Here is a 21,968-nt window from a genome sequence, read left to right as displayed (position 1 = left end):
CCCCCCGCCCTTGCCTTTGTATTATGGGTTTATGTCAAGGTATGTTGGATTCTAAATTAAATGTCAGCCCACTGTACATTTCTGGCTTCAGCCGCAGAAAATGAGGAGCTAGCGTTGGAGACCATCCAGTTGTTCAGCTCCCCGTGCCTAACCGTGAGGGGTGACAAGCCCATTGAATCACTGCACAGTAGCTTTCCATGCCACGGGAAGCCAAGATAAATTTATTTTTAATGATAAATGTGACTGTCAGAGACAAGTTGAAACAGCTTTATGGTGAGAGCTGAGGGCCCTTGGCAGTGTGGGGCAGAGGGTGGGCAAATGAGGGCCAGAGATCCTGACCTCCTAGCCAGCCAGTCCCCCAGGCCACAGGAGACAAGCCCATTCAACATTCGAGCCACGTTCGCTGAGGCCCCACTGCACATCAGCTCGGCGGTGCTCGCTGGGTGTCTCAGGCTTGGCTCTGGCAGACTAAGAGGTATCAAGGCATTTGAGAAAGAGAGATGGGTTCTAGATGTGCACACACCTGGTTCAAATTCTGACCTCATTGCTGTGTGACCTTGGGCAATTACTTAACTTCTCTGAACTTCAGTTGCCTCATCTGTAAAATGGGGATATTCATAACACCCACAGGGTTTTGGTAAAGATTATGTGAAATAAGATGGTATCGGTATCTAGCAGATGGGAAATTCTTACTGAATGGTAGCTATTAATTATATCATATTAGTAATATATCACTATTACCCAAATTACATAACTTACATTTCCGAGTCAGTGTCCTCGTCCATAAAATGGGAATAACAACAGCTCCCACTTACTAGGGTCACTGGAGGATGAGGCATGCCTAGCACAGGGCTGAATATAGGAGTGAAGCTCAACAAATAGCAGCTGGTCAAGTGGCCCGCATCCTGAATGTTGTCACGCAACGTCTCCCGCTGCTCTTTTCTGATCTCTTTCATTGGCTCTCTTCCTTTCCATCCCTCAAATGTTGGCACACTTCACTGCCTGCTCTGCACTCGCTCCCTGCTAAGGAGAGGGGTGCCCTGAGCCAGGCCCAGGACCCCAGAAGCCGTGTTTGTAACACATCCTGCCCCCTGACATTGGACCTGGATGGGCACCTGACAAAGGCAGCCAACTCTGGTCAGCTTTAACGTCTGACTGATATGTCCTACCTCAAAATGATGAGTAGGATGGATCATAGCCCTTCTTTTTGGAATTTAAACTAAAAATCTCGGATGAGAGTTGCCTGTTGATGGGGCCATCATGTATGGGTGGTCACAGGCAGGCCAGTTAGGTGGGTGCAGAACCTGCAAGCTAAAGAGAGAAGGTGAGTGAATATGCAGACAATAGGTGAGGATCCAGGGAGCTTCAGGTCCAACTCCATGCAGCCTAAGAGTTCTGGGTTCCAGCTCGCCTGAGGTCTTGGCTGATCCTTGAGATTGACCACCCCTGTCTTGGGCTAGCTGGAAAGCCCTGCTCCTGCCCTGAGGAGACTGCTGAGCACACCTGGGCTCATCCCAGGTGCTCTGCGGCCACCAGCCTTGCCGAAGGCAAATCAGAGGGTGGGAGGCTGTCCACTCCGTGGATCAATGGCATCTTCTCCCACACAGATCTCCAGTTGGAGGGTAGAAATGGATTGGATCCCCTCCTGGGATCCAATTCCATCTCACTCCCTCTTAACCATGCCCCCTAGAGTCCCATGAAGTGGAGACAGCCTTCCTCCTCTCCTGGAGGCAATGCCCCAGGTGTATCAGGTGAGTGCGGTGTAAAGTGCTGAGCAAATGCCAGAGCCTCGTCAGTGCTGACCCTTCTCTTAGGGTACTGAGCAAGGCATCACCACAAAGGGGGTGACAGGGTGAGAACACCCCCATCCCCCTACCCCCCAAATGCAAATTCACTACATTCCTGCCGACCGGAGAGCTGAGGAAACTGCAGCTGAGCTGGTGAGATGACTGGACAGCAAACACTGCCAGGAGGATCCGCTAGGTGGCCCCAGCTTACCTGTCCATCCTCCCTTCTGCAGAGCTGGGAGAAGATCTTCCAGGGAGTCCTTCTGTTTGCACCCTGCCCACCCGCCTTGCATGTTATTGTCCCCTCTCTCTGCCTTTGCTTTGCAGCCCCACACCTGAAGAGCCTTTTTCCTTGTCCGTCCAGATACTCCTGGCCCTCATACTCTGGGCCATGCCCATCTCCTCCGGGATGCCTTCCCTGACCACCCGGAGCACAGCACACAGGACCTCCGCTGGCCCTTCCCTGGTGCCTCAGCTCACGGTCTCCTCTCCTAGACGGTTGGCTTCATGAGGCAGGGGTGGAGGGCAAACTTCTGCGTGTGCATAGGTATGTTTGGCCTTTACATCCTCTCCCCAAACTGCGGAATCACAGCCTTGCAGTCTCCCGGCCACGTGTCTGCTTCTCACACTGGGCAGGGGCCTGCCAACCTCACAGCTCGCCAGTAAGGGGAAGGGGAGGCTGCTGTTCCTTGTTTCAGAAGGAAGCTGAGTCTCAGAGAGGCCATGAAATCTGGAAAGTTTGAGCTCCTACCTTGCACAGGCACTGTGCTGAGTTGTTTGACTCAGTCTCTCAGAACCTCAGAAGAGCCCTTCTGAAGAGGGTGCTCTTAAACCTTTGGTATACATGGAGAAACTGAGGCTCAGAGAGGTGCAGTCACTTGTCCTAGACACAGAGCCAGGGAGGTGAGCTCTCCACCACAACCCTCTGCCAAAGCAGGAGGGCCCTACAGCTCAGGAAAGAGGAGGGGGGTGAGAGACGGTAAGGGCAGGTACCACACAGAAGGAGCTCTGGGGCACAAGTCGGCTGACTCTCAGAGAGTGCTCCCTCCCCCTAGGTAGCCCCTTTGTGGGCAGCCGAGCTGGGGCTGCAGATGAGGGAGATGAGGCAGGCAGGACGCCCTCCGAGGGGAGAGAGGGCTGCGGACAAATAGCTGGAGGGTAGTGAACCGAGCATCTGGCAGGTGGTGACAGCTTCCTCAGAGGACATGGGGCCACCCAACCCAACCAGCCTAGGCGCGGTACCGCCCCACCCCAGGCAGCCTGCACCGCGGCTGCGGGGCTGAAAAGGGCCCGGAGAGGGATGAGGATGGGGCGACAGACTGGCAGCCGGTGGGAGACAGACGCAGAAGGTGCCAGGGAACAGAGTGGCGGGCCAAGGCGCCCCAGGGAGTCGGAAAACAGCTTTGGGGAGATGCGGGAGGCGGCGAACGGGGGTGTCTATTCTGGACCTGGGGGAGCAGAAGATAGGGGGCCGCAGTAAAGGGCGGGGGAGGGGAAGTCGGCCGGGAACGCGGCGTCGGGCCGTGTGGGCGCCTCCCGGTCAGAAACCACAATAGCAGCTCGTTAACACAGCGCAGATTAAGGATTTTGTCAATTACCTCCGAAGGCTGCTCCGGGCGGATTAAATGCTTTTGAAAGTGATGCGGGTGCGAGGGGCAACTAAAAAGCCCCCTCCTGGCACAAATACGTACTCTCCGGGGCGGAGGAGGAGGCGGGGGCTGAGACCGCGCGGAGCGCGCCTGGGGAACCCGGGCGAGCGGCCAGGAGCGCGGGCAGAGCGCGTAGCGCTCTTGCGGCGGCTAGGGGTCCCCCATTCGGTCCGCGGGCTGGCTGGGCAGGGAGGCATAGGGAGGGCTCTCCGTCCGCGTGCGCCAGGGCGCAGGTCTAGGGACGCGGGCCCGGCTGCTCCCAGAGCTAGGGCCCGGTGGGAGGAGGTCCCCAGGGGCTGGAAGCTTCCAGGCTGTGCGCACTTGTCCGGTGTGGGAGTGAGACCTCTGAGACCCACAGGGGGCGTGCCGCCGCCGTCTCACCTCCGCTGTCCAGCCTTAGTCTCGGAGTGAGCACTGCGCCCTGAGCACGGAGGAAGCCAGGAGGAGCGCGGCGCGAGTCGAGCTCGGGAGGAAGTTTGTGCAGAGGCGTCGCCGGGGGTTTCAGCCCCCGCCGCCCCGGAGCCGGCGAGATCCGGGTCGGCGACGGCTGTTTGCTGCCCTCCTGGGCTATCTGGTGTGTTGAGGTCAGTGTTCTGCTCCCTTTATCCTGACATTTTTGGAGGTGGAGTTTAACTCAGCCTGCGGGGGGGGGGGGGTGCGTGTGTGTGAGCGTGGTGGGGAGACCGAGAGAGAAATAAAAGGCAAAGAGAGTCCGAGACAAAAAAAGACACCGAGATTGAGAAGAAGGGAGGGAGGGAGACGAGAGAGGGAGGGAGGAAGAGGAGCGCGCAGGGGAAGGCGCGGGAGCGGAGAGCGGGGACCGCGCACAGCGCGAGCGGCGGGCGGGCGGGCGGCCGGCTGGCGGCTCTCGCGCTCCCGCTCCCGCTGTCCCCCGCACTCACAGCCGGGCACACACCGGCACACTCACACACTCACACACACCCGCACCCGCGTGCCTGCACGCCCGGGCCGCCCCAAGCCTGCGCCCACTCGGCGCCTTTGCGCTCTGCAGCGGCGCGCCTCGCCCGGCGCCCCCTCCAGTCCTGCCGGAAGATGGTCAACGACCGGTGGAAGACCGTGGGCGGCGCTTCCCAACTTGAAGACCCGCCACGCGAGAAGCCGCAGGTACGCGCGGGCCCGGGACGCGGGGACGTGGGCCCGCGCGGCTGGCGAGGCGATGGCCGATCCAGCCGGCGGGGTGGGCGCGCCGAGCGCGGGAGCTGGAGTTTGGGGCGCACCCACGTGAGGCTTGGGAGGCTCCGGGCGGGCGCGCTCCTCTTTTCCTTCCTACACCGAGGCTTGAACTCTGGATGCGGGTGGGTGGCCCCCACAGCAGAGACCCCTGGTGCACATGTGTGCGGAGGGGAAGGGGTCGTGAGACTGGCCCTTTAGTTCGTTGTGTGCCCACAGACAAATCACACCCCTAGATGAACCTCATTTTCATCACTTCTGTAATGGGCATATTAACCTGTTACTAAGTCCCCACTCTGGCAGCGATCTTGCGTGAGGCACCTCGCTTGGGTAATCTGAGCTTCAGGACCAGGACCTGACCCGCTCGATCTCTGAATCATCAGGTTTTAGCCAGAATCCCCGCATACAGGAGGGATCAGTAAATATTCGTCTAGTGTAAGATGCCCAGTATTGTGATTCTTCAGCTTTCACAGTCAAGGAGAGGGAGGCTCAGAGAGGGTTGACTCCTGCCTGAGGCCACTCAGCTCTGCTGGGATTTGAACCCTAGTCTGTGCACTCCAGAGCTGTTTCGTTCCATACTTCCTGCCGCCTCTTCAGGGGCAGGGGAGGAGGGCTTGGAGGGTGCCTAGGGCTGTGTCCCAGAAGGGGGTGAGCGCAGAGCGCCAGGGCTGGCCAGAGATGAGGCTGGAGAAGGGAAGCTGAAGTGGAGGGGCTGCCCTGGGGCTGCCCTAGGCCAAGCGCCAGGGAACTGGGGCAAGCAGGCAAAATGAGGAGGCCCTGCTCGCCAAGGAGAAGAAATAATGGGCCTGCCCGTTTTAAATTTTAAATTTCTCCCAGACAGATGTCATTGGGAAAGGAACAGTGGCAGGAGGGGGGCGGTCGTGGTGGGGCTTCACCACCCCTCACTCTCAGGAACTGCAACCTGCTCATTCTTCGTGGAGTGCTGCTATGGTGTGGGGGACCCAGCCCTCTACAGTTTGTACAGCCCTTTCCCATCCGTCTGCACCACTTCCCTTCCCATAGCCGCCCGGGAGCTAGGCAAGGATGCACATTCTCATGTCACAGACCAGGGAATGGTTGCTCAGAGAGGTCAAGGGATGTGCCCAAGTCACACAGCATGTTAGAAGGAGAACTTGGATTCCAATCTGTGTCTGAACCCAAGCCTCTCTGTGCCTCCCAGGATCAGTCTGTTCCCCCTCCACTTCAGGTCCACACCCAAGCTGTCCCCAGATAATAAGTCACCCCCTACTGAGATCTGACTTTCTCCTCCCTTAGCAAGAGCAGTCCCAACTCCTGGACTTACTTTTCAAGGCTGTTCCTAGCCTGACCCATCCTCCCTTCCCATTAGCCACCTTACATGTATTGACTTCCTGGCCCCCACATCAGGCTGCTCCACCTCCAGACTTTTGCTTGTCTTCTTGGCTCTATCAAGCTCCCCAGTGTGCACACACACACACACACACACCACACACACACACACACACACACACACATACACATACACACACAGAGAAACCTTCACTCGGAAACCCTACATATACTACAAAACCCAGCTCAAACGCCATCTCCTCAGGGAAGCCTTCCCTAATGCCCAGTGGCTGTGCCTCAAAGTCCCTTCAGAGTTTAACCCCTGCCTTTTGGCTGTCTTTATCTTATTGCCTTGTCTCCTAGCCTGAGCCCCCTCCTCCATCTGGAGCTCCTTTTGGATACATGCCCATCTCTGGGTCTCCCCCTGGGCCCAGGCCCCAGCCCTTCCATAAGCTCAGGTAGGGAGCTGAGGGGTATTTGCTTAACTGAATTGTATGAAGCCCTGCCAGGAGGAGCCTCAGGAGAGAAGCCAGCAAACCCTGCTCTGTCTGAAACGAAGGTGGCTTCTGAAGGATCTGTTTGAAATGTGCCTTCAAGGCCTCTTGGGGCGGGCCCAGCCTCTCTCGTCTGCTCCCTGGGGGCACAGATTCCAACTGCCACCGGGCGAGAGCCCAGATGTCTGCCCCCTGGCATCAGAGGTAGCTGAAAACTGTGGCCCCAGGGGCCTGAGCCAGTATCAACCACTCGCCTCCCCTCCCCACCCCCTGGTGACCCAGCATTAGACAGGCTGTCCCCTGTGGCAGCCCCAGGCTTGTTTGAAGCTTCAGAGAAAAGGCAAGGCCTTTTTTGTGCCCACTATGGAAAGAGAGAGGCTTTCCTGCCCTGGCCTTTTTTGGGCCAGCCCTTTCTTGGGTCCTGCTTGTCTCCTCCCTTGCTTCTAGTTTCATCTTGGCTGTTGACATGCTGTGTGACTCTGGGTGAGTTATTACTCCCCCTCCCTGGGCCTGGACCTGTAAAATGGGAACAGCAATCCCTGCTTCCTCTTCACTTCACCAGGGGTGTTATGAGGGTCAAGGGAAATTCTGGTGTGCTTTGCAAACTGTAAAGCACTTCGCGCCTGTGAGGAGGATGGTGCTTTGAACAAAGCAGCCTGTCCCCTTTCACAGGCTGTCCATATCCTGGTTTCCCCTCCCCCTATGAGGGAAAGCAATGGATCCAACCAGCCAGCTCCCAGCAGAAGGACCGGGCTGAGGTTCTTTAATGGGCCACTTCCTCTAGGGGAATAAAGGCCAATGCCCCACTCTGCACACCAGTTGGCCACACATCCACATTTGTCATTTCTTAGTCACAACTACTCTGGAAGGTTGGTGGTGGGATGATTAACCCATTTAGCAGATGAGGAAACCAAGGCTAAGAGAGCTGGAGCCGGGCCCTGTGCTTCTGTGTGAAAATGTAGGAAGATGAGGGAAGGAGGCTGGCTGTCCTTTCTCAGTCCAGCCTGCGTTATGTAATTGGCAAGGAGAGGCTCTGGCATCAGGGCTGCGTGGTTCTCCGGGCACTCACAGCGCCACTGCCAAAGAAGGGACTGCATCCAAGTGCTGCCACTCTCAGGAACCACCTCGTTCTTCCCCACCCTGTCCAGCCTCAGCTGCTCCTTTGCTGGGTGACCTTGGACAAGTTGCCTGACTTCATTAGAGTGTTCCTTATCCACCTGAGAAGGAAGGGGCTGTCACACCCTTGGGGCAGGGAGAAGACAGCGAAGTGATATTTGCCAGGAGTTTGGAGTTGCTTAGATGAAAGTCTCTAGAAATAGACATGATTCTTCTAGTCCCCGAGTACGGGGCAGGAAGTCATCCTGTAAACACCTTCTCCAGAGCCGCCATGTTTCTGAGCAGACCTCAATCCAAGCGACCTACAGGAAGTCGACTTTAGTGGTCCAAGACCACCCATCCCAAGCAGTGTGTTCTCTGATACGTTTGAAACTTCTAAAAACATTTCAGAAAGGAAAAAAAGAATTTTTTTTCTCATTGGGAAGTTCTTCCTGATGTCTACCCTAAATCCCTGCTACATTTAATTCACTCGACTATTTATAGAGTCCTATAGACTCCTTGGCGCAGTGGTTAAGAGCTCAGCTGCTAACCAAAAGGTTGGCAGTTTAAATCCACAGGCCGCTCCATGGAAAGCATCTGGGGCAGTTCTACTCTGTCCTATAGGGTCACTATGAGTCAGAACTGACTCAACGGCAACGGGTTTGGTTTGGTTTTTATAGAGTCCCTGAGGAGCCCAGGTGGCACAGTGCTTAAAGCACTCAGCTGCTAACCAAAAGGTCAGCAGTTGGAACCGACGAGCTACTCTGCAGAAGGAAGATGTGGCAGCCTGCTTCCGTAAAGATTTACAGCCTTGGAAACCTGATATGGCAGTTCTACTCTGTCCTGTAGGGTCACTATGAGTTGGAATCAACTGTACGGCATTGGGTTTGGTTTGGTTTTATAGAATCTCTACCTCAGGCTAGGAGATACAGCCGTGAACCTGGTGGGTATGGTCTGTGCTTCAGGGAGCTTATAGTCTCTTGGGGGAAACAAACTCACAAGGCAGGTATTACAAACTGTAATGGGTACCATAAAGAAAAAGATATACGCCTCTTTCCTCTTGGTCCCTGTAGTTTGCACTGAGGTCACCAAATAGTCATGAAATAAGGGAAGCAGAGACCTATGGGGGATTAAAGCCAAGAACTCCTTCCTTCACTTATTACCCAAATGTCCAGCCCAGCGGTGTGGGCTGTGATGGGGGAGGCCAGACGCTAGAAGCCCAGCTGGGGGCAGGGTAGACAGAAGGCTTCCTGGAGGAGGTGATTTCTAAGCTCAGCCAAAGTCAGGTTGGGTAGAGGAGTCCCAGGGGAGGGAATAGCATGTGCTAAGTCTGTACTCGAGGGAGATCAAGGTGTGTTAGGGGAGATGAAAGGAGGCCAAGGCAGGCAGACAGAACAAAGTAGGGGTGGAGGGTGAGGCTGGAGCTGGGGAGACTGAGGGTGCCTTAGGCCTTGTGGACAAGCTAGGTCTCCCCCTGAGGCCTTGGTAGCCCAGGAGGGGTTTAAGCTGGACGGTGTTCTGATCTCCTCTGCTTTTAGGAAAGGCCCTCGGCTGCTCACTGGAGAATGGGTTGACATCACTAGGGGGCAGTATAGGGAGCCAGTGGGGAGACAGTTGAAGTGATTTAGAGGCAGATGAGGGGACCTGGACCAGGGCAGGAGCTGAGGGCATAGGAACATCTGGGACAGGGAATTGGAGGAGGTGGAGTGGACAGAACCAGGTGACTGGCTGGGCATGGGGGATGCGGGAGCGGAGTCCAGGGAAGTACGTGACTTTGGAGGGGCAGTTGGTGGATATTAGGGTCATCCCCAGATTGGGAAACTCAGTAGTGCTCAGGTTTAGGGGCAGAGATGCCTGGTTTGTGGGCATGAGACCCAGCTGGGCCATCCAGGAGGCCAGGTGCTATGGCGAGGGGAAGGAGGTGGACAAGACTCTCACAGGAGACGTCTGCAGACCCCCCAGAAATGAGCCCAGAGCTGACTGCTCCCTGGAGAGTGACAGAGCTCTGAGCCTCCAGGGGAGACAGCTCCCCAAGCCCTGTCTCTTTGTCCCCTTGGACACCTTCAGCTACTTCTCCCAGGACCCACCCTGGGAGGCTTCAGATGTCCCTAAGCATCAGTTCCATTTAAAAGGCCCAGCAGGACAGGGCTCTTCCTCAGAGGCCTACAAACCCTCCCGCCTCAGTCCCTAAGGCCCTAGAATTTTGAGCCAGCCCCTCATTCCCAGGGGATCCCCAGGACCTCCTTCTGGGGCCCAGGTGCTCAGAGTTCAACACAGGTTCTGGCCTTTTGTCCAGGGAGAGGTGAGGAGGAACCCCCAGGGGCGTTGGATTGGGGCAGAGGCTAGTGCCCACCCTCCCCACTGATCCCACAGGCCATGCCCAAGGCTCCGTGCCAGAGAGTCCCTGCTCAACCCTGCTGGTTTTCCAGCTCAAAGCCCCAAGACGTGTTTCTGTCGTGATGAGCAGCTGTCCTGCCTTAACTAGGGCACTCCTGGGAGACAGAGCAGGGAGGTGTGCAGATCGGCCCGCGCCTGGGTCAAACCTTGCCTGGCCTCTTCCTCAAGGGTGGCAGGGAGAGGAGACTTTTTTCTTCCCACTTGACACCAGGGAATTTGATCTCTCAGTCCAGCCAGGGGTATACCGCAGAGCAGCTCCCTTAGAAAACAAGGAAGAAGGGGAGGGTGTGGGGCTAGGTAGGATTGTTTAACAGGGCACTTTGGCGTGAGTCTCTTCCTTCTGAGCCCTCCTTTCCTTTGCCAGACCCCCAGGGCCTCTGCTGGAGGGTAGGGACTCAGAGGAGGCAGCCTTCACAGATGTTGCCCTGCAGTTGAGGACCCTCTGGGGATGTCTGCCTTCTGCCTCTACCCTGTCACCAGCCCACCTTGTCTTTACCATGTCCAGGGTTTCCTGGGGAGCCACTGACCCTGGGCCAGGCACTGGGGGTCACCCAGGGAACAAAGCCAGGTCCCCGCAGCTGGGAGCTCAGGCAGGTGGTGAGTGGTAGAAGGGGGTCTTGAACCCAGGCATCCTGACTCCTCACATGTCACACTGCCTCGAAATGCCTTCCTGGGGAGGTGGGGTGTTTCGTGTGCCTCCACCACCTCCCGAAGACCTCAGGCTGTGCACCTCACTGTGCTGAGGCCGAAGGCCAATTACTAAGCTCCAGCCCCGCAGCTGACTCAGTTGGGCTGCAAACTGCAAAAGCCCCCCCGTATTATCTCAGGCAGATTTCTTTGCGAGGCACGTAAAAGACAGCCTATAAAAGCGAACAGTACTTCATCTTTAAGGTGGTCTCCAAAGACTAATTCTCCTCTGCTGAGTGGCCTGTTTCATCTCCAAGCTCCGTCATCCCCTGCTCACCCGCTGCCCCTCCGCAGACCCCCTGCAGTGTTCTCCAGCCCCTCTCCCCCTCCTTACCCTCTGCCTTTCCCGCAGTGGCAGTGGCTGGGACGGAGGTGGAAAGAGGGCACCCGATAGGGCCAGCATCCTGGAGACAGAGAGGGGAGATGCTGGCCCTTCTGCCAGGCCAACCCCAGCCTCACCAGCCGGGGGACCTTAATGCCATGCAGTCTGAGGATGCGCTCAGAGTCGCTTGCTCGGGGCAAGGTGTCTCTCTGGATGGAAGTACTTGGGGAGCGGGCAAGGCAGGGACTTGCTGACACAGAGATTAGTCACTCAAACCCCAGCCATACTTTAGGCAGAGGAGATAGCTCGGCAAGCAGCCCTGGCATAGATGGACATGATTCCAGAGCCACGCAGCCCCTGGTTGAAGTGTTGGCTTTATCGCTGACTCCCTGTGTGACCTTGGGCAAAGGTCTTCCCTTCTCTAAGCCTCAGTGTTCCTATCTGCAAAATGAATTCAGCTGTAGCATCAACCGCAGGGGGTTTTGGAGATTTCAGTCGTGGGAACATGCTAAGTGCTCACGGAATGGTGGCGAGATTGTGATGCCAGCCTGTCTGGAAGCTGCTGTCTTGTGGTGACTGGGGGCTGGGGGCAGCCTGGAGGTTACCTTTATTCCATGCCATACCATCTGGGCACAGAGTCAGAGGTGGCTCTGCCTGGGGATCCAGGGCTTAGCAGGGAGGTCTTGAGCCTCTGCCATGGCAAATGCTGCAGATCCCAGCAATGCCTCCACCTCCGCCCCATGCCAGCATTGTCACGGAGACGTGATCTAGTCCGTCTGCCCTTTCTCCCTGCCTGCTTTCCTCCCTTTCTCCTTCCTTCCAGCAGACAGCCATCAGGACTGCTCTGTGTCTGGTGGTGAGCAGGACACTACCCACTAGGTCCCTGCCCTCAGGGAGCTCACAGTCTAGGGCCAGTTTCTTGGACCTGAATTCGCTGGCCTCCAGTCCCCAGAAATTGTGTCCACAGCTTTCACCAGATTCCCAAAGGAATCCACACCCCCAAAAAGGTTAAGAGTCACAGTTCCTGGGATATAAACTCCCTTATAGCAGGGGTCAGCTCTGACTTGTCCACTGCTACCTCCTCAGAGAGTGGCCTAGAGTCTGGTTCATGATGAGACCCAGTGAATGTCGAATGGATGTTTGAATGAATAAAGTAAAAGATGATGAATATCAGTCTTGATAAGCACCACCAGTGGGGAGCACAGAGGGTTGTGGGAGCACAGAGGAGGAGTCCCTCACAACTTGGGGGGAGGGGAGGGGTGATGAGACAGTCAAGGAAGGCTTCCTGGAAGAGGTGATGTTTCTTGTCAACTGAGACCTGAAGGAAGAGAACAAGTAGGGCCTGTGGTAAGGGAGCTCCAGACAAAGGAAGCAGTGTGCAGAGCCAGCCGAGGGGAGCCGTAACATGTTCTGGTCTGGCTGGTATAAATTGGGTTGGTATGACATGTGGCCCTCAAGGAACCTGGGCAGTGTGTGGAGAGAGGAGGGGTGGATCACTGGGGCACCATCACTGCAGGGACAGGACAAGGGATTCCCTCTCACCAGCCAACAAAAGAGACCCCTTCCTTGGGGGTTTGCTTGTTCACTTCCACCTCACACCCCCATCCTCCTCTGGTGCCAAGCAGGAGATTCAGGAGAGACTTGTAGAATTCGAATTTATGGAAAGGAAGCTGTTTGCTCTACCGTGTTTTCTCGACAGTCAGATGCAATGATGTAAGAGTCATCACTATTTTATGTATCACAAAGGCAGAAAAAAAAGCTGCCAATTGCAAGTATAAGGTGCTCCCCAATGTCGGGAATGTGAAAATATGAAAAAGGAGAAGGTGCCCTCCAGCATCAAATACACACAGAAATAACACTTTGGGTGGAAAAAAAAGAAGTCCTCTCCAGATGTGCTGTAGACATTGATCATGAGATAATAAAAACCACTAATATTTATTGCACACGTACAACGTGCTGGGCTCAGTTCCAAGTGTTTTAATATACTAACTCACTTAAAGATGTATCTCAGATTCAGAAAGTTTAAAATGTGGGTGGAAGTGTGTGTCTTAGAATTGAAGAAATACAGCCTGGCCCTGGGAGAGAGGCAGGAGGCATGGGGCCCAGTCTGAGCTCTGCTTCCAGTTTGCTCTGTGACTCTGGGAAAGCCGCTCACCCTCTCTGGGCCTCCAGTTCCCCAGGTTCCAAATGCTCAGTGGCTGCTCTCCATGCTCCCTTTGGGCTGTGAGTGATTGGGTCCAGTGAATCTGGGCCCCCAAAGCATTTGCTACCACATTGTGGCGCCTCTGGTGGATCAAGCTCCCTGCTACGTGCTTTAGGGACCGCCCATAAACCCACTGCCGTTGAGTCAATTCTGACTCATAGCGACTCTGTAGGACAGAGTAGAACTGCCCCACAGGGTTTCCAAGGCTGTAATCTTTATGGAAGCAGACTGCCACATCTTTCTCCCGCAGAGCGGCTGGTGGGTTTGAACTGCCAACCTTTCAGTTTCAGTTAGCAGCCAAGCACTTAACCACTGTGCCACCAGGGCTTCTTTTAGGGACCACACCTCATTTAATTGGACTTCCTTTGTCATGAGGACCCATGTAAGCCCTGCCGGTCCCGGGACCCAGTTTTTATCATGCCTGCACTGCCTCCATTTATTCCCGTTTTGCCTCATTGCCCTGTTCTGGGATTCCCAGCGCCCCATTGTCCCAGCCCCGGCCTGGATGGAGGTAGGGAGGTCCCTTTCTCCAGGGTGGCCATAGTGCCACGCTGCCCAGCTCTTTGGTGTTTGTCCTGCCAGGGGCAAGCTCTGTGAAGAAGGAGAGGAGGCAGGGGAAGGAAAGAGGGAAAGAGGGAGGAGGTGCTCAGTCAGCCATGCTGTGCCCACGAGACGGGAGAGCTAGCCTTGGGGACCTGCGGAGGATGCTGGGGATTCCTGGGATGGGGATGCCCCAGGTTGGAAGGGACCTTCAGTGATGGGTGCTCACTACCCCCAAGGCACTTGCTCTGCTGTGACAGTGTGACGGTTTGAACATCGTCACTGTTCCTGATCTCTCTTCCTGAGTCCGAATTACAGGTACCTGTGGGTTCTCAATAATCCGGAGAGGTGGGTGTCATTATTGCCTCCATTTTACAAGTGAAGAAACCGAGGCTCAGAGAGGTGAGGGCCCTCGCCTGAGGTCACACAGATGGAAATGGCAGTGCAGGATACTAAACCCAGAGTCCCATCTGGCTGCAGAGCCAGAGTCATCACCTCCAGCCCTTAGCAGACCTGGGAGGGCTCCAGGGATAGCATTAAATCCATGCCCACCTCCTGTCCACCCTCAGAGTTCCCTGGCCTCTTCCTGGCTTCCTCAAACCCTCAGCTCCTGCACACCCGGGGCCCAGCCATCGCAGCCACCTGACGCTCTTGGTCTCTACTGGCTGCCTAAATACATCATGGGTACATTCTCCCCAGCAAGTGGGGCCATTCCTGAGTACAGACACTATGTCTACAGTTTTGTCTCCCCTCCTCAATACCTGTGACCTGCAGGAGCCAGAGGTGACAAAAGGGAGAGGAGGGAAGGGGTCACTGTGCCCACACCGCGCGGGACACACGGGGCAAGGCAGAGGCAGGCGCATCTCTCTCCATCAGTCTCCCTGTCTCTCTGCCTCGGTCTCTCTTTTTCGTCCCTCTCCATCTCTGTCTCCCTCTCTCTCTCGCTCAGCATATTTCCCTTTCTCCTCTGTGTCACTCCCTCTGGGTCTCTCTCTCTCCATCTGTGGTCCTGCTCACTCACTCTTGGTACATCTGTGTGTGTGGCCCCATCTCTCTGTCTCCCTCTGGGACTCTCTCTCTCATCTCTGCCTGTCTCAGTAACTCCCTTCCCTCACCCCCAGGAAGGGGGTCCTCTGAGCCTTGTCCGGGCCTCTCAAAGGCCAGAGGCCCAGGCCTGTTTCTAATGCCGTGTCCCTTCTCTCCATCTGTCTGTCTGTGTGCCTGTGCGGGCCCGTAGCGGCCGAGCTGCGCTTACGTGCTGTGCACCGTGCTGCTCTCACTGGCCGTGCTGCTGGCTGTGGCTGTCACAGGCGCCGTGCTCTTCCTGAACCACACACACACGCCGGGCACGGCCCCCCCACCCATCGTCAGCACCGGGCCAGCTGGGCCCAACAGCGCCCTGGTCACCGTGGAGAGGGCCGACAGCTCGCGCCTCAGCATCCTCATCGACCCGCGCTGCCCTGACCTCGCCGACGGCTTCACCCGCCTGGAGGGCGCCCAAGCCTCGGTGCTACAGGCACTGACAGAGAGCCAGGCTAGGCCGCAGCTAGCGGGCGAGCAGGAGCAGGCGCTGCTGGACACGCTGGCAGACCAGCTGCCTCAGCTGCTGGCCCAGGCCTCAGAGCTGCAGGCGGAGTGCGTGGGGCTGCGGAAGGGGCATAGCATGCTGGGCCAGGGACTCAACGCCCTGCAGAGCGAGCAGGGCCGCCTCATCCAGGTAAGGGGCAACCTCTGCACCTCAGGGTCTTGGCGGGGGCATGGGGTTGCTGTCACTGCCTGCTGGCCCTGTGCTGGCACCTGATGTCTACGACCTCACTAAATCCCTAAGTGCTTGGGACATTAGGCTGGGGTTATTCCCATTCACAGATGAGCAAATAAGGCCAGAGAGGTACAGACTCTCACCCAAGGCCACACAGCTCTTGGGTAGCAGCGCCAGGACTCAAAATCAGTTTCTCTCCTGTCATGCTGCCCTGGTGGCCCTGGGGCATTCGACAGTCAGGCCAGACCCAGGACCTGGGGTTAGGGGGTAGTGGTGGTGTTTCCCAGGCACTCCATGCTGCACGTGAGATGCAGGTGAGGGGAACAGTGCCCCATCAGTAGACGAGCAAATTGAGGCCCAGAGGGGAAGTGATTTGCTCAAGGACACAGGTTGGTCAGTGGCAAGCCGCTTCCCAACCTTGCACCATACCAGAGAGAGCTGCAGCCCTCTCCTTTGCTCCCCTAGCCCACTGCCAAGTGATGCCCACAGCTTTCCAGGCGAGGAGACACCAGTTGAGAGAGCCCAGCTGGACCCTTAGCCAGCCCCAAACCATCCCCACCCCCACTCCTGAGCCAAGCCGGGGTTCTGGCAAGTGTCAGGTGGGTGTAGGTGAAGGGTTTCCAGTTTTCGCCCAGAGACCACACCCGCACACCAGCAAGAAGTTTCTCCTTCATGGAATCAGGGATTTAGGACCATCTCATTTGCCTTCCCCCATTTTCCAGAAGAGAACACTGAGGCCCAGATAGGGGTGGTGATTCGTTCAAGGTTCAGTGGCTAGGTCAGCCTAGAATCTGATTTGCTGGAGCCCTGCCCAGCCTCCAGCCCTGCACCCCATCACCCCTCTAACTCAGATCCGTAGAGGGTGGGAAGCTTGCCTCCCACATTGCCCCCCACTCCTGCCAGCCCAGCTGCCCCAGTCCTTTCCATCTGCCCCCTGTCCCCCCATCTAGACACTTGGATGACCAAGCAGTCTGGTCACACCCAACAGCTGGTGAGCAATGGGCCTTTCCCCCCCTCTGAAGGCTGCAGCTGGAGAAATTACAGTCCTCATCACCCTGTCTGGGTGACTGACGGGAAGGCAGCTTCCTGCTCGCGGGGCGGGGTGGGGGTGTTTAGTCGGACTTCTTGCTGCCCCCTCCATCTGTGACTTCCCCAGGCGTTGTCAGCAAGGCTCGGGGAGACCTCCAGACTTTCTGGGTGATCTGAGTCCCCACCTCTCTCTCCAAACACTCAGTCCCAGGTCAGCTTGAGCCCAGCCCATAAATGCTCACTCTTAATGCTGTCTGGGTGATGGGGAGGGTGGGATGGGCAGAGCCTTGGAGTCCCCAGCCCCATAACCTATGAAGAGGCATAGTGCTGTTCTTGAAAGACTAATAGCTTTTCTGGGGCACAGGAGTGCTCTGGCTCACCTGATATATTTACTTCTCAAAAGATGTTTAATTTGACTCATTTCCCAGAGACTCAGGATGATTTCAGAGACAATTTGTCTTTGTGTCTCATTCGGAAGCAGCCAGCCGTGGCTCCTAACGCCTCTTCCCGAAGTTTCCCGGTCCCTCAGCTAATTGAGACTTGGGTCCCTCAGAAATACGCCCTTGGGTACCCTGGGCCAGATTGCCAGGGGTGCTTCTTAAAAGGCAAGTTCCTGGGCCCCATCCCCTGGATCCTAAACAGAGGGAGAGGGCAGGAATCTGCATTTTAACATGCAACCCAGGTGATTCACATATGCACTAACCTCTGAGGCCGCTGAGAGTTCAAGTCAGCAGACCTGGGATCCAATCCACCTCCAGCTGTGGGACCTCGGGCAGGTCCTGTCCCCTCTCTGGGCTGGGTTTTCCCATCTATAAAATGAGGGTAACAGTACATCCCTGAGGAGACGCTGTGAGCACCATACTGTGCAAATGGGCTTGGCTGGTGTCTGGCACGGGAGAGATGCTCACTGCCTGTTATTATTTCCTATTTTCTGTTGTTATGGTGGAAATTGGAAACTGAAGTTTAGAGCTATGGGGAGACATCGTTTAAAACCCTTTTATAATACCGGTTTACTAGTTGCTGTCAAGTCAATTCTGACTCACGGCGACTCCGTGCGTGCCAGAGTAAAACTGTTTTCACTGGCTGATTTTCTGAAAGTAGATCGCCAGGCCTTTCTTCTGGGGCGCCTCTGAGTGGACTCAAACCTCCAACCTCTCGATTAGCAGCCAAATGCTTTAACCATTTGCACCACCCAGGGACTTGCTCGCTTTTATGATAGTAATGGTGAAAACGACTATTTGCTGATCCCATGCCCTGGGTTACACTCTTCGCTGCACAATGACCCTAGTAGGTAGGTATGATTATTACCTCATTCTATGGAGGGGCAGACGGAGGCTCTGATCGGCAGGGTGCCTTGTTTAGGCTTGGTCCCACAACTAAGAAGTGTGGGAAGCAGCGACTCTGACTTTGTTGCCTCTAAAAGCCTCATCAAACTCCTCCCGGCTGCGTCTCCACAGCTCAGCAGTCAGGGACTGACTCCCCCATTAATTCGGGTCATGCTTATATGTACATTTTCAAGTTTAATTTTTTGCTTGTTTAAACTGAGGACTTTCTTGCCTGTTAGCAAGAAGGGGCCGTGCCTGAGTTTCTAGAATGTGTCGGCCAAGCTTCTCCTCTGTGGCTGAGCCGATTCAGAAGGATGGTTCTCAGGCAGGAAAGTTGTAGTTGAAACCACTGAATCATGAGCCCAAGGAGATCCTTTGCCACCCATGCCTTGTGGGCTAGCCTCACCCCCTACCCACATGCATCCTTCTGTGGGGCTCCTCCAAGGGCCCGTCTACAGGACTATGCAGTGAAACCCAGGGAGGAACCCCAGCTGGCCAGGCTCTCCCTGCCCCTGTGCGCACCTCTGCGCCCCTAGGCTCAGCCCTCACTGAACCACCTGCCCAGCAGAGGGGAAGCTGACAGGGAAACGAAAAGCTTTGCAGGGCGCCTGCCTCGGATGAGCTGGAGAATCATACTTTGTAAACTGCCATTACTCTATATTTCTATTTTCCTTCCCTGGATGGGGTGTTATCCGCCCAGTGACAGATCCGGCATGTAAAGACCCAGCCAGCTCCGTGCTCGCTGGCCAGCCGGCTGCGGTCTGCCCATGGCCCTGCCTCCCCCTGCCGCTTCCTGGGGCCCAGAGCGGGGAGGCAAGGACCCCAGGCCCCTCTGGCAGCAGGCACAGGTGACAGGCCTGGGAGAAACCGTGCTGCACTTCATGAGAAGAGACGGGCCGCAGTGATAGGAGGGGGCCCTGGTGGTGGGAGCAATAAAATAGGTAACATTACTGACCACGTAGGCTCGGACACATGTTATCATGGCTCTCCGCCCCGTTCCCCCAGAAACATAAGTCTCATTACCCTGGTGTATGGAGGCGGAAAGTGAGGTGGAATCTCATGGATAGTGCGTGGGGGAGGGAGATAGAGTCAAAACCTAGGCAACCAACACCAGGGTCTGGGTCCAAACCACTGCCCCCGGGTCCTGTGCTGCCCCCACCCTGGACAGTGATCTCGACCCTGCGTTCTGTTTCTGCCAGTCAGCCCTGGGGAACTGGACTGAGTCCTGGTCCCATGCTGTCCTTCATTCTCGGGGACCTCTCCTTCTGGGCCTCAGTTTCCCCATCTGTATCAAGGAGACAACTAAAGTCCTAGCTGATGACAACAGTGTGTGGGGGTGGGGTCTGGTGAGGTGTGGACATCAGAGAGCTGAGGGAAGTCAAAGCGAAGTTTGCATGCGGGTGACTGGGGTGGGTGAGGTATCACCATCCTCATTTCTGGGCCCAGCTTGAGCACAGGGGCTGCACTAAGGCCCCTGCCCCTCCCCAAGCCTCGGGGTCCCCATCTGTCAGGTGCAGATGAATCACCCTGCCTTCATGGCCTTGAATGGGACTCAGAAAGACCACGGAAGGGAGGATGATTTGTAACCTGTAAAGTGCTGTATAAATTCACATAATGAGATGGACTGTGGGCCCAGCGCTGTGCCCATGTTGTCCCTGTAGCAATTCATCCAGGGAGGTCTCATTAGCCCTGTTTGCAGAGGTGAGAAGCCACCCGCCAAAGTCATACGACTGGGCTGAATGCACAGAAATGGCCAAAGAACAGAGCTTGGGGGGCAGCAGGGGCAGCAGGTGCCTGCTGGAGCCACCTTGGCCCCTTTTACTTGAGCCCTCTGTCCTCTGAGTGCTCACGGTCCCAGACCAGTAGGCTCCGTCAGAGCACAGCTGGCCCCTCGGACCCAGAGGAGGGCTGGGGCTACTGTTACACCTGGAGCCCGCCGCTGCCGCAGGGAGGGTACAGACACCACAGGAAGGCACCCTGGCAGGTGATGCGCTGTGGTCCCTGAAGTCCACCGGAGCCTCCCCCCTCCTCTGCTCACCTCTTGTGCCCTGCAGCTTCTCTCTGAGAGCCAAGGCCACATGGCTCACCTGATCAACTCTGTCAGCGATGTCCTGGACGCCCTGCAGAGCGACCGGGGGCTGGGCCGACCCCGAGTCAAGGCCGATCTTCAGAGGGCGCCTGCCAGGGGAGCTCGGCCCCGGGGCTGTGCCAATGGTGAGTGGTGGGGCTGCCTCCCTGGGGTGACCCAGGTGCCCAGCCCTGGGGAGTGGGAAAGCTGGGATGAGGGTTACCCTGTTACAAGACATGTGGAGCCCAAACCTGGGTCCCACGGCCATCCACATTTTTACCCTCCGGCCTCCCCACCCCACCCCACAGCCATGTGTTGTTTACTGAGGATTTACTATGGACTAGGCAGTACTGAGCACATTATCTGCACCCTCGCATTGAGCCTTCTCCCATACCCTTCAAGGTGGGGTCATGATGCCCATTTCCCAAATGAGGAAAGTGAAGCTCAGAGAGGGTAATTCAGTCACCCAAACTCACCCAAGGAATGGCAGACCCAACGCTTCAGCCTGGACCTGCGTTCTCGGCTACATGGGACATTGCCCGGTGGACAGAAAAGTCAGAGAAACCCAGGGATAGCGTCAGAGGGAGGGGGGGTGGGCGGGGACTAAGGAGCCTGGGCCCAGCGGTCCCTGACTGGTCTTCCCTGCCTTAGGCTCTCGACCCCGCGACTGTCTGGATGTCCTCCTGAGCGGACAGCAGGAGGATGGCATCTACTCGGTCTTCCCCACCCACTATCCTGCCGGCTTCCAGGTCTACTGCGACATGAGCACTGACGGCGGCGGCTGGACGGTGAGTCTCCCGGCTGGTGGCAGCTCAGCCAGACCTGGCTTCCTCTCAGCTGTGCGGACAGTGGGGGCCCCTGGTGTGGCCTGGAAGGCCATACAGATGAACCCGGGGTGTTCTCAGCAGCCTCTCCCCCAGTGTTTCTCCCTTGGACAGGCTCTGCCCAGGTACCTAGTGCCCTAACCCCCACAAGACTGGGCCATAATCTCCCCAAAGAACTCTGAAATGGGAAGAGTGGAGGGGTCTGCAAAGGGCCAGATAGTTGGTATTGGAGGCTTTCAGTCCATGTGGTCTTGACAGTCTCTGTTGGAACTATTCGGCTCTGCCCAGGTAGTGGCAAAGCAGCCAGAGACAACACGTAAACGCACGGACGTGGCTGTGTTCAGTAACACTGTACGTATGGACGCTGGAATGGGAATTTCATGTAATAGTCTTCTGATTTTTAAAAAATTGTTAAAACCATTCCCTACAAAAAACAGGCAGCAGGTAAAAGATATGGGGTTTGTTTTTGAGGTGATGAAAATGTTCTAAAACTGGCTGGGCCGATGGTTGCAAAGCTCTGTGAATATACTAAAGACCAATGAATTGTATACTTTAAATGATGAATTTATGGTATCTGAATGATACCTCAATAAAGATACTGAGATAAACAGGCAGCAGGCAGGATTTGGCCCGTGGGCTGTAGTTTGCAAACCCATTTGAGAGCCAGACGATTCCTGACTGGGACATGAGAAATTGGTGGGCTTCTGACTCCCTCCTGTGGCTCAGGCTTGGAGGTGGACCTACCAGTGGCCATCGGGTGACTTTTTGCGCGTTTTAAAAAATCCATGTCCCTTCCTTTGGGCAGGAGTAGACCACAATCGGTGCATGACTTGGCAAGGAGGCAGATGGGGGCCATATTTCAACCCACCTTGTCCCCTGGGCCGGGTGCCCTTAAGCAGTGAACAGCCTGCACCGCCATCCTTGGAGGTCTGTGCACCACCCTGAAAGCTGTTTGCCACCCCTGAACCCAAGGTGGCTGTGGTTGGGACACCCAGTGACAACGGAAAGCAGGACCCATAGGAACTAGTTCTTTAAAGATTCTCTGCTTCACCTGTAATTTTGATTGGACAGACATGTTTGAGCACCTACTGTGTACTGGGTCCTAGAGAAGTACAGAAATGGGGAAGCTCAGTTCTGGTTCTTCCTAGAAACTTAGTTTCTTTGGGGATTTAGGGGAGAGGGAATCCCTGTCAGCATAGGTAGGGGGAGGCTCTGAACACACTTCCTGGAGAACGAGGTGTTTCTGATGAGCCTTAGAGGATGGGTAGGATTTCCGAGTGTGCAGGAAAG

At 56.1% G+C, this 21,968-nt stretch overlaps 1 protein-coding gene across 1 annotated transcript in view; it reads left to right on the top strand.

The window, feature by feature from the left end:
- The first annotated feature begins 4,454 nt into the window (after positions 1-4,454).
- The window catches only part of FIBCD1 (fibrinogen C domain containing 1), a 38,566-nt gene continuing 21,052 nt past the window's right edge, over positions 4,455-21,968 (top strand). The window contains exons 1-4 of the mRNA XM_004375764.1: positions 4,455-4,561; positions 14,911-15,390; positions 19,841-20,000; positions 20,506-20,642. Of these exons, the coding sequence (XP_004375821.1) occupies positions 4,490-4,561; positions 14,911-15,390; positions 19,841-20,000; positions 20,506-20,642 (849 nt within the window). The 5' untranslated portion in view covers positions 4,455-4,489. The remainder of the gene's footprint in view (positions 4,562-14,910; positions 15,391-19,840; positions 20,001-20,505; positions 20,643-21,968) is intronic.

This window comes from Trichechus manatus, unplaced genomic scaffold (genome assembly GCF_000243295.1).
Source record: "Trichechus manatus latirostris isolate Lorelei unplaced genomic scaffold, TriManLat1.0 scaffold00038, whole genome shotgun sequence".
Classification (NCBI taxonomy): domain Eukaryota; kingdom Metazoa; phylum Chordata; class Mammalia; order Sirenia; family Trichechidae; genus Trichechus; species Trichechus manatus.
The sequence above is the reverse complement of the archived record's forward strand: the minus strand, read 5'-3'. Positions and strand labels throughout refer to the sequence as shown.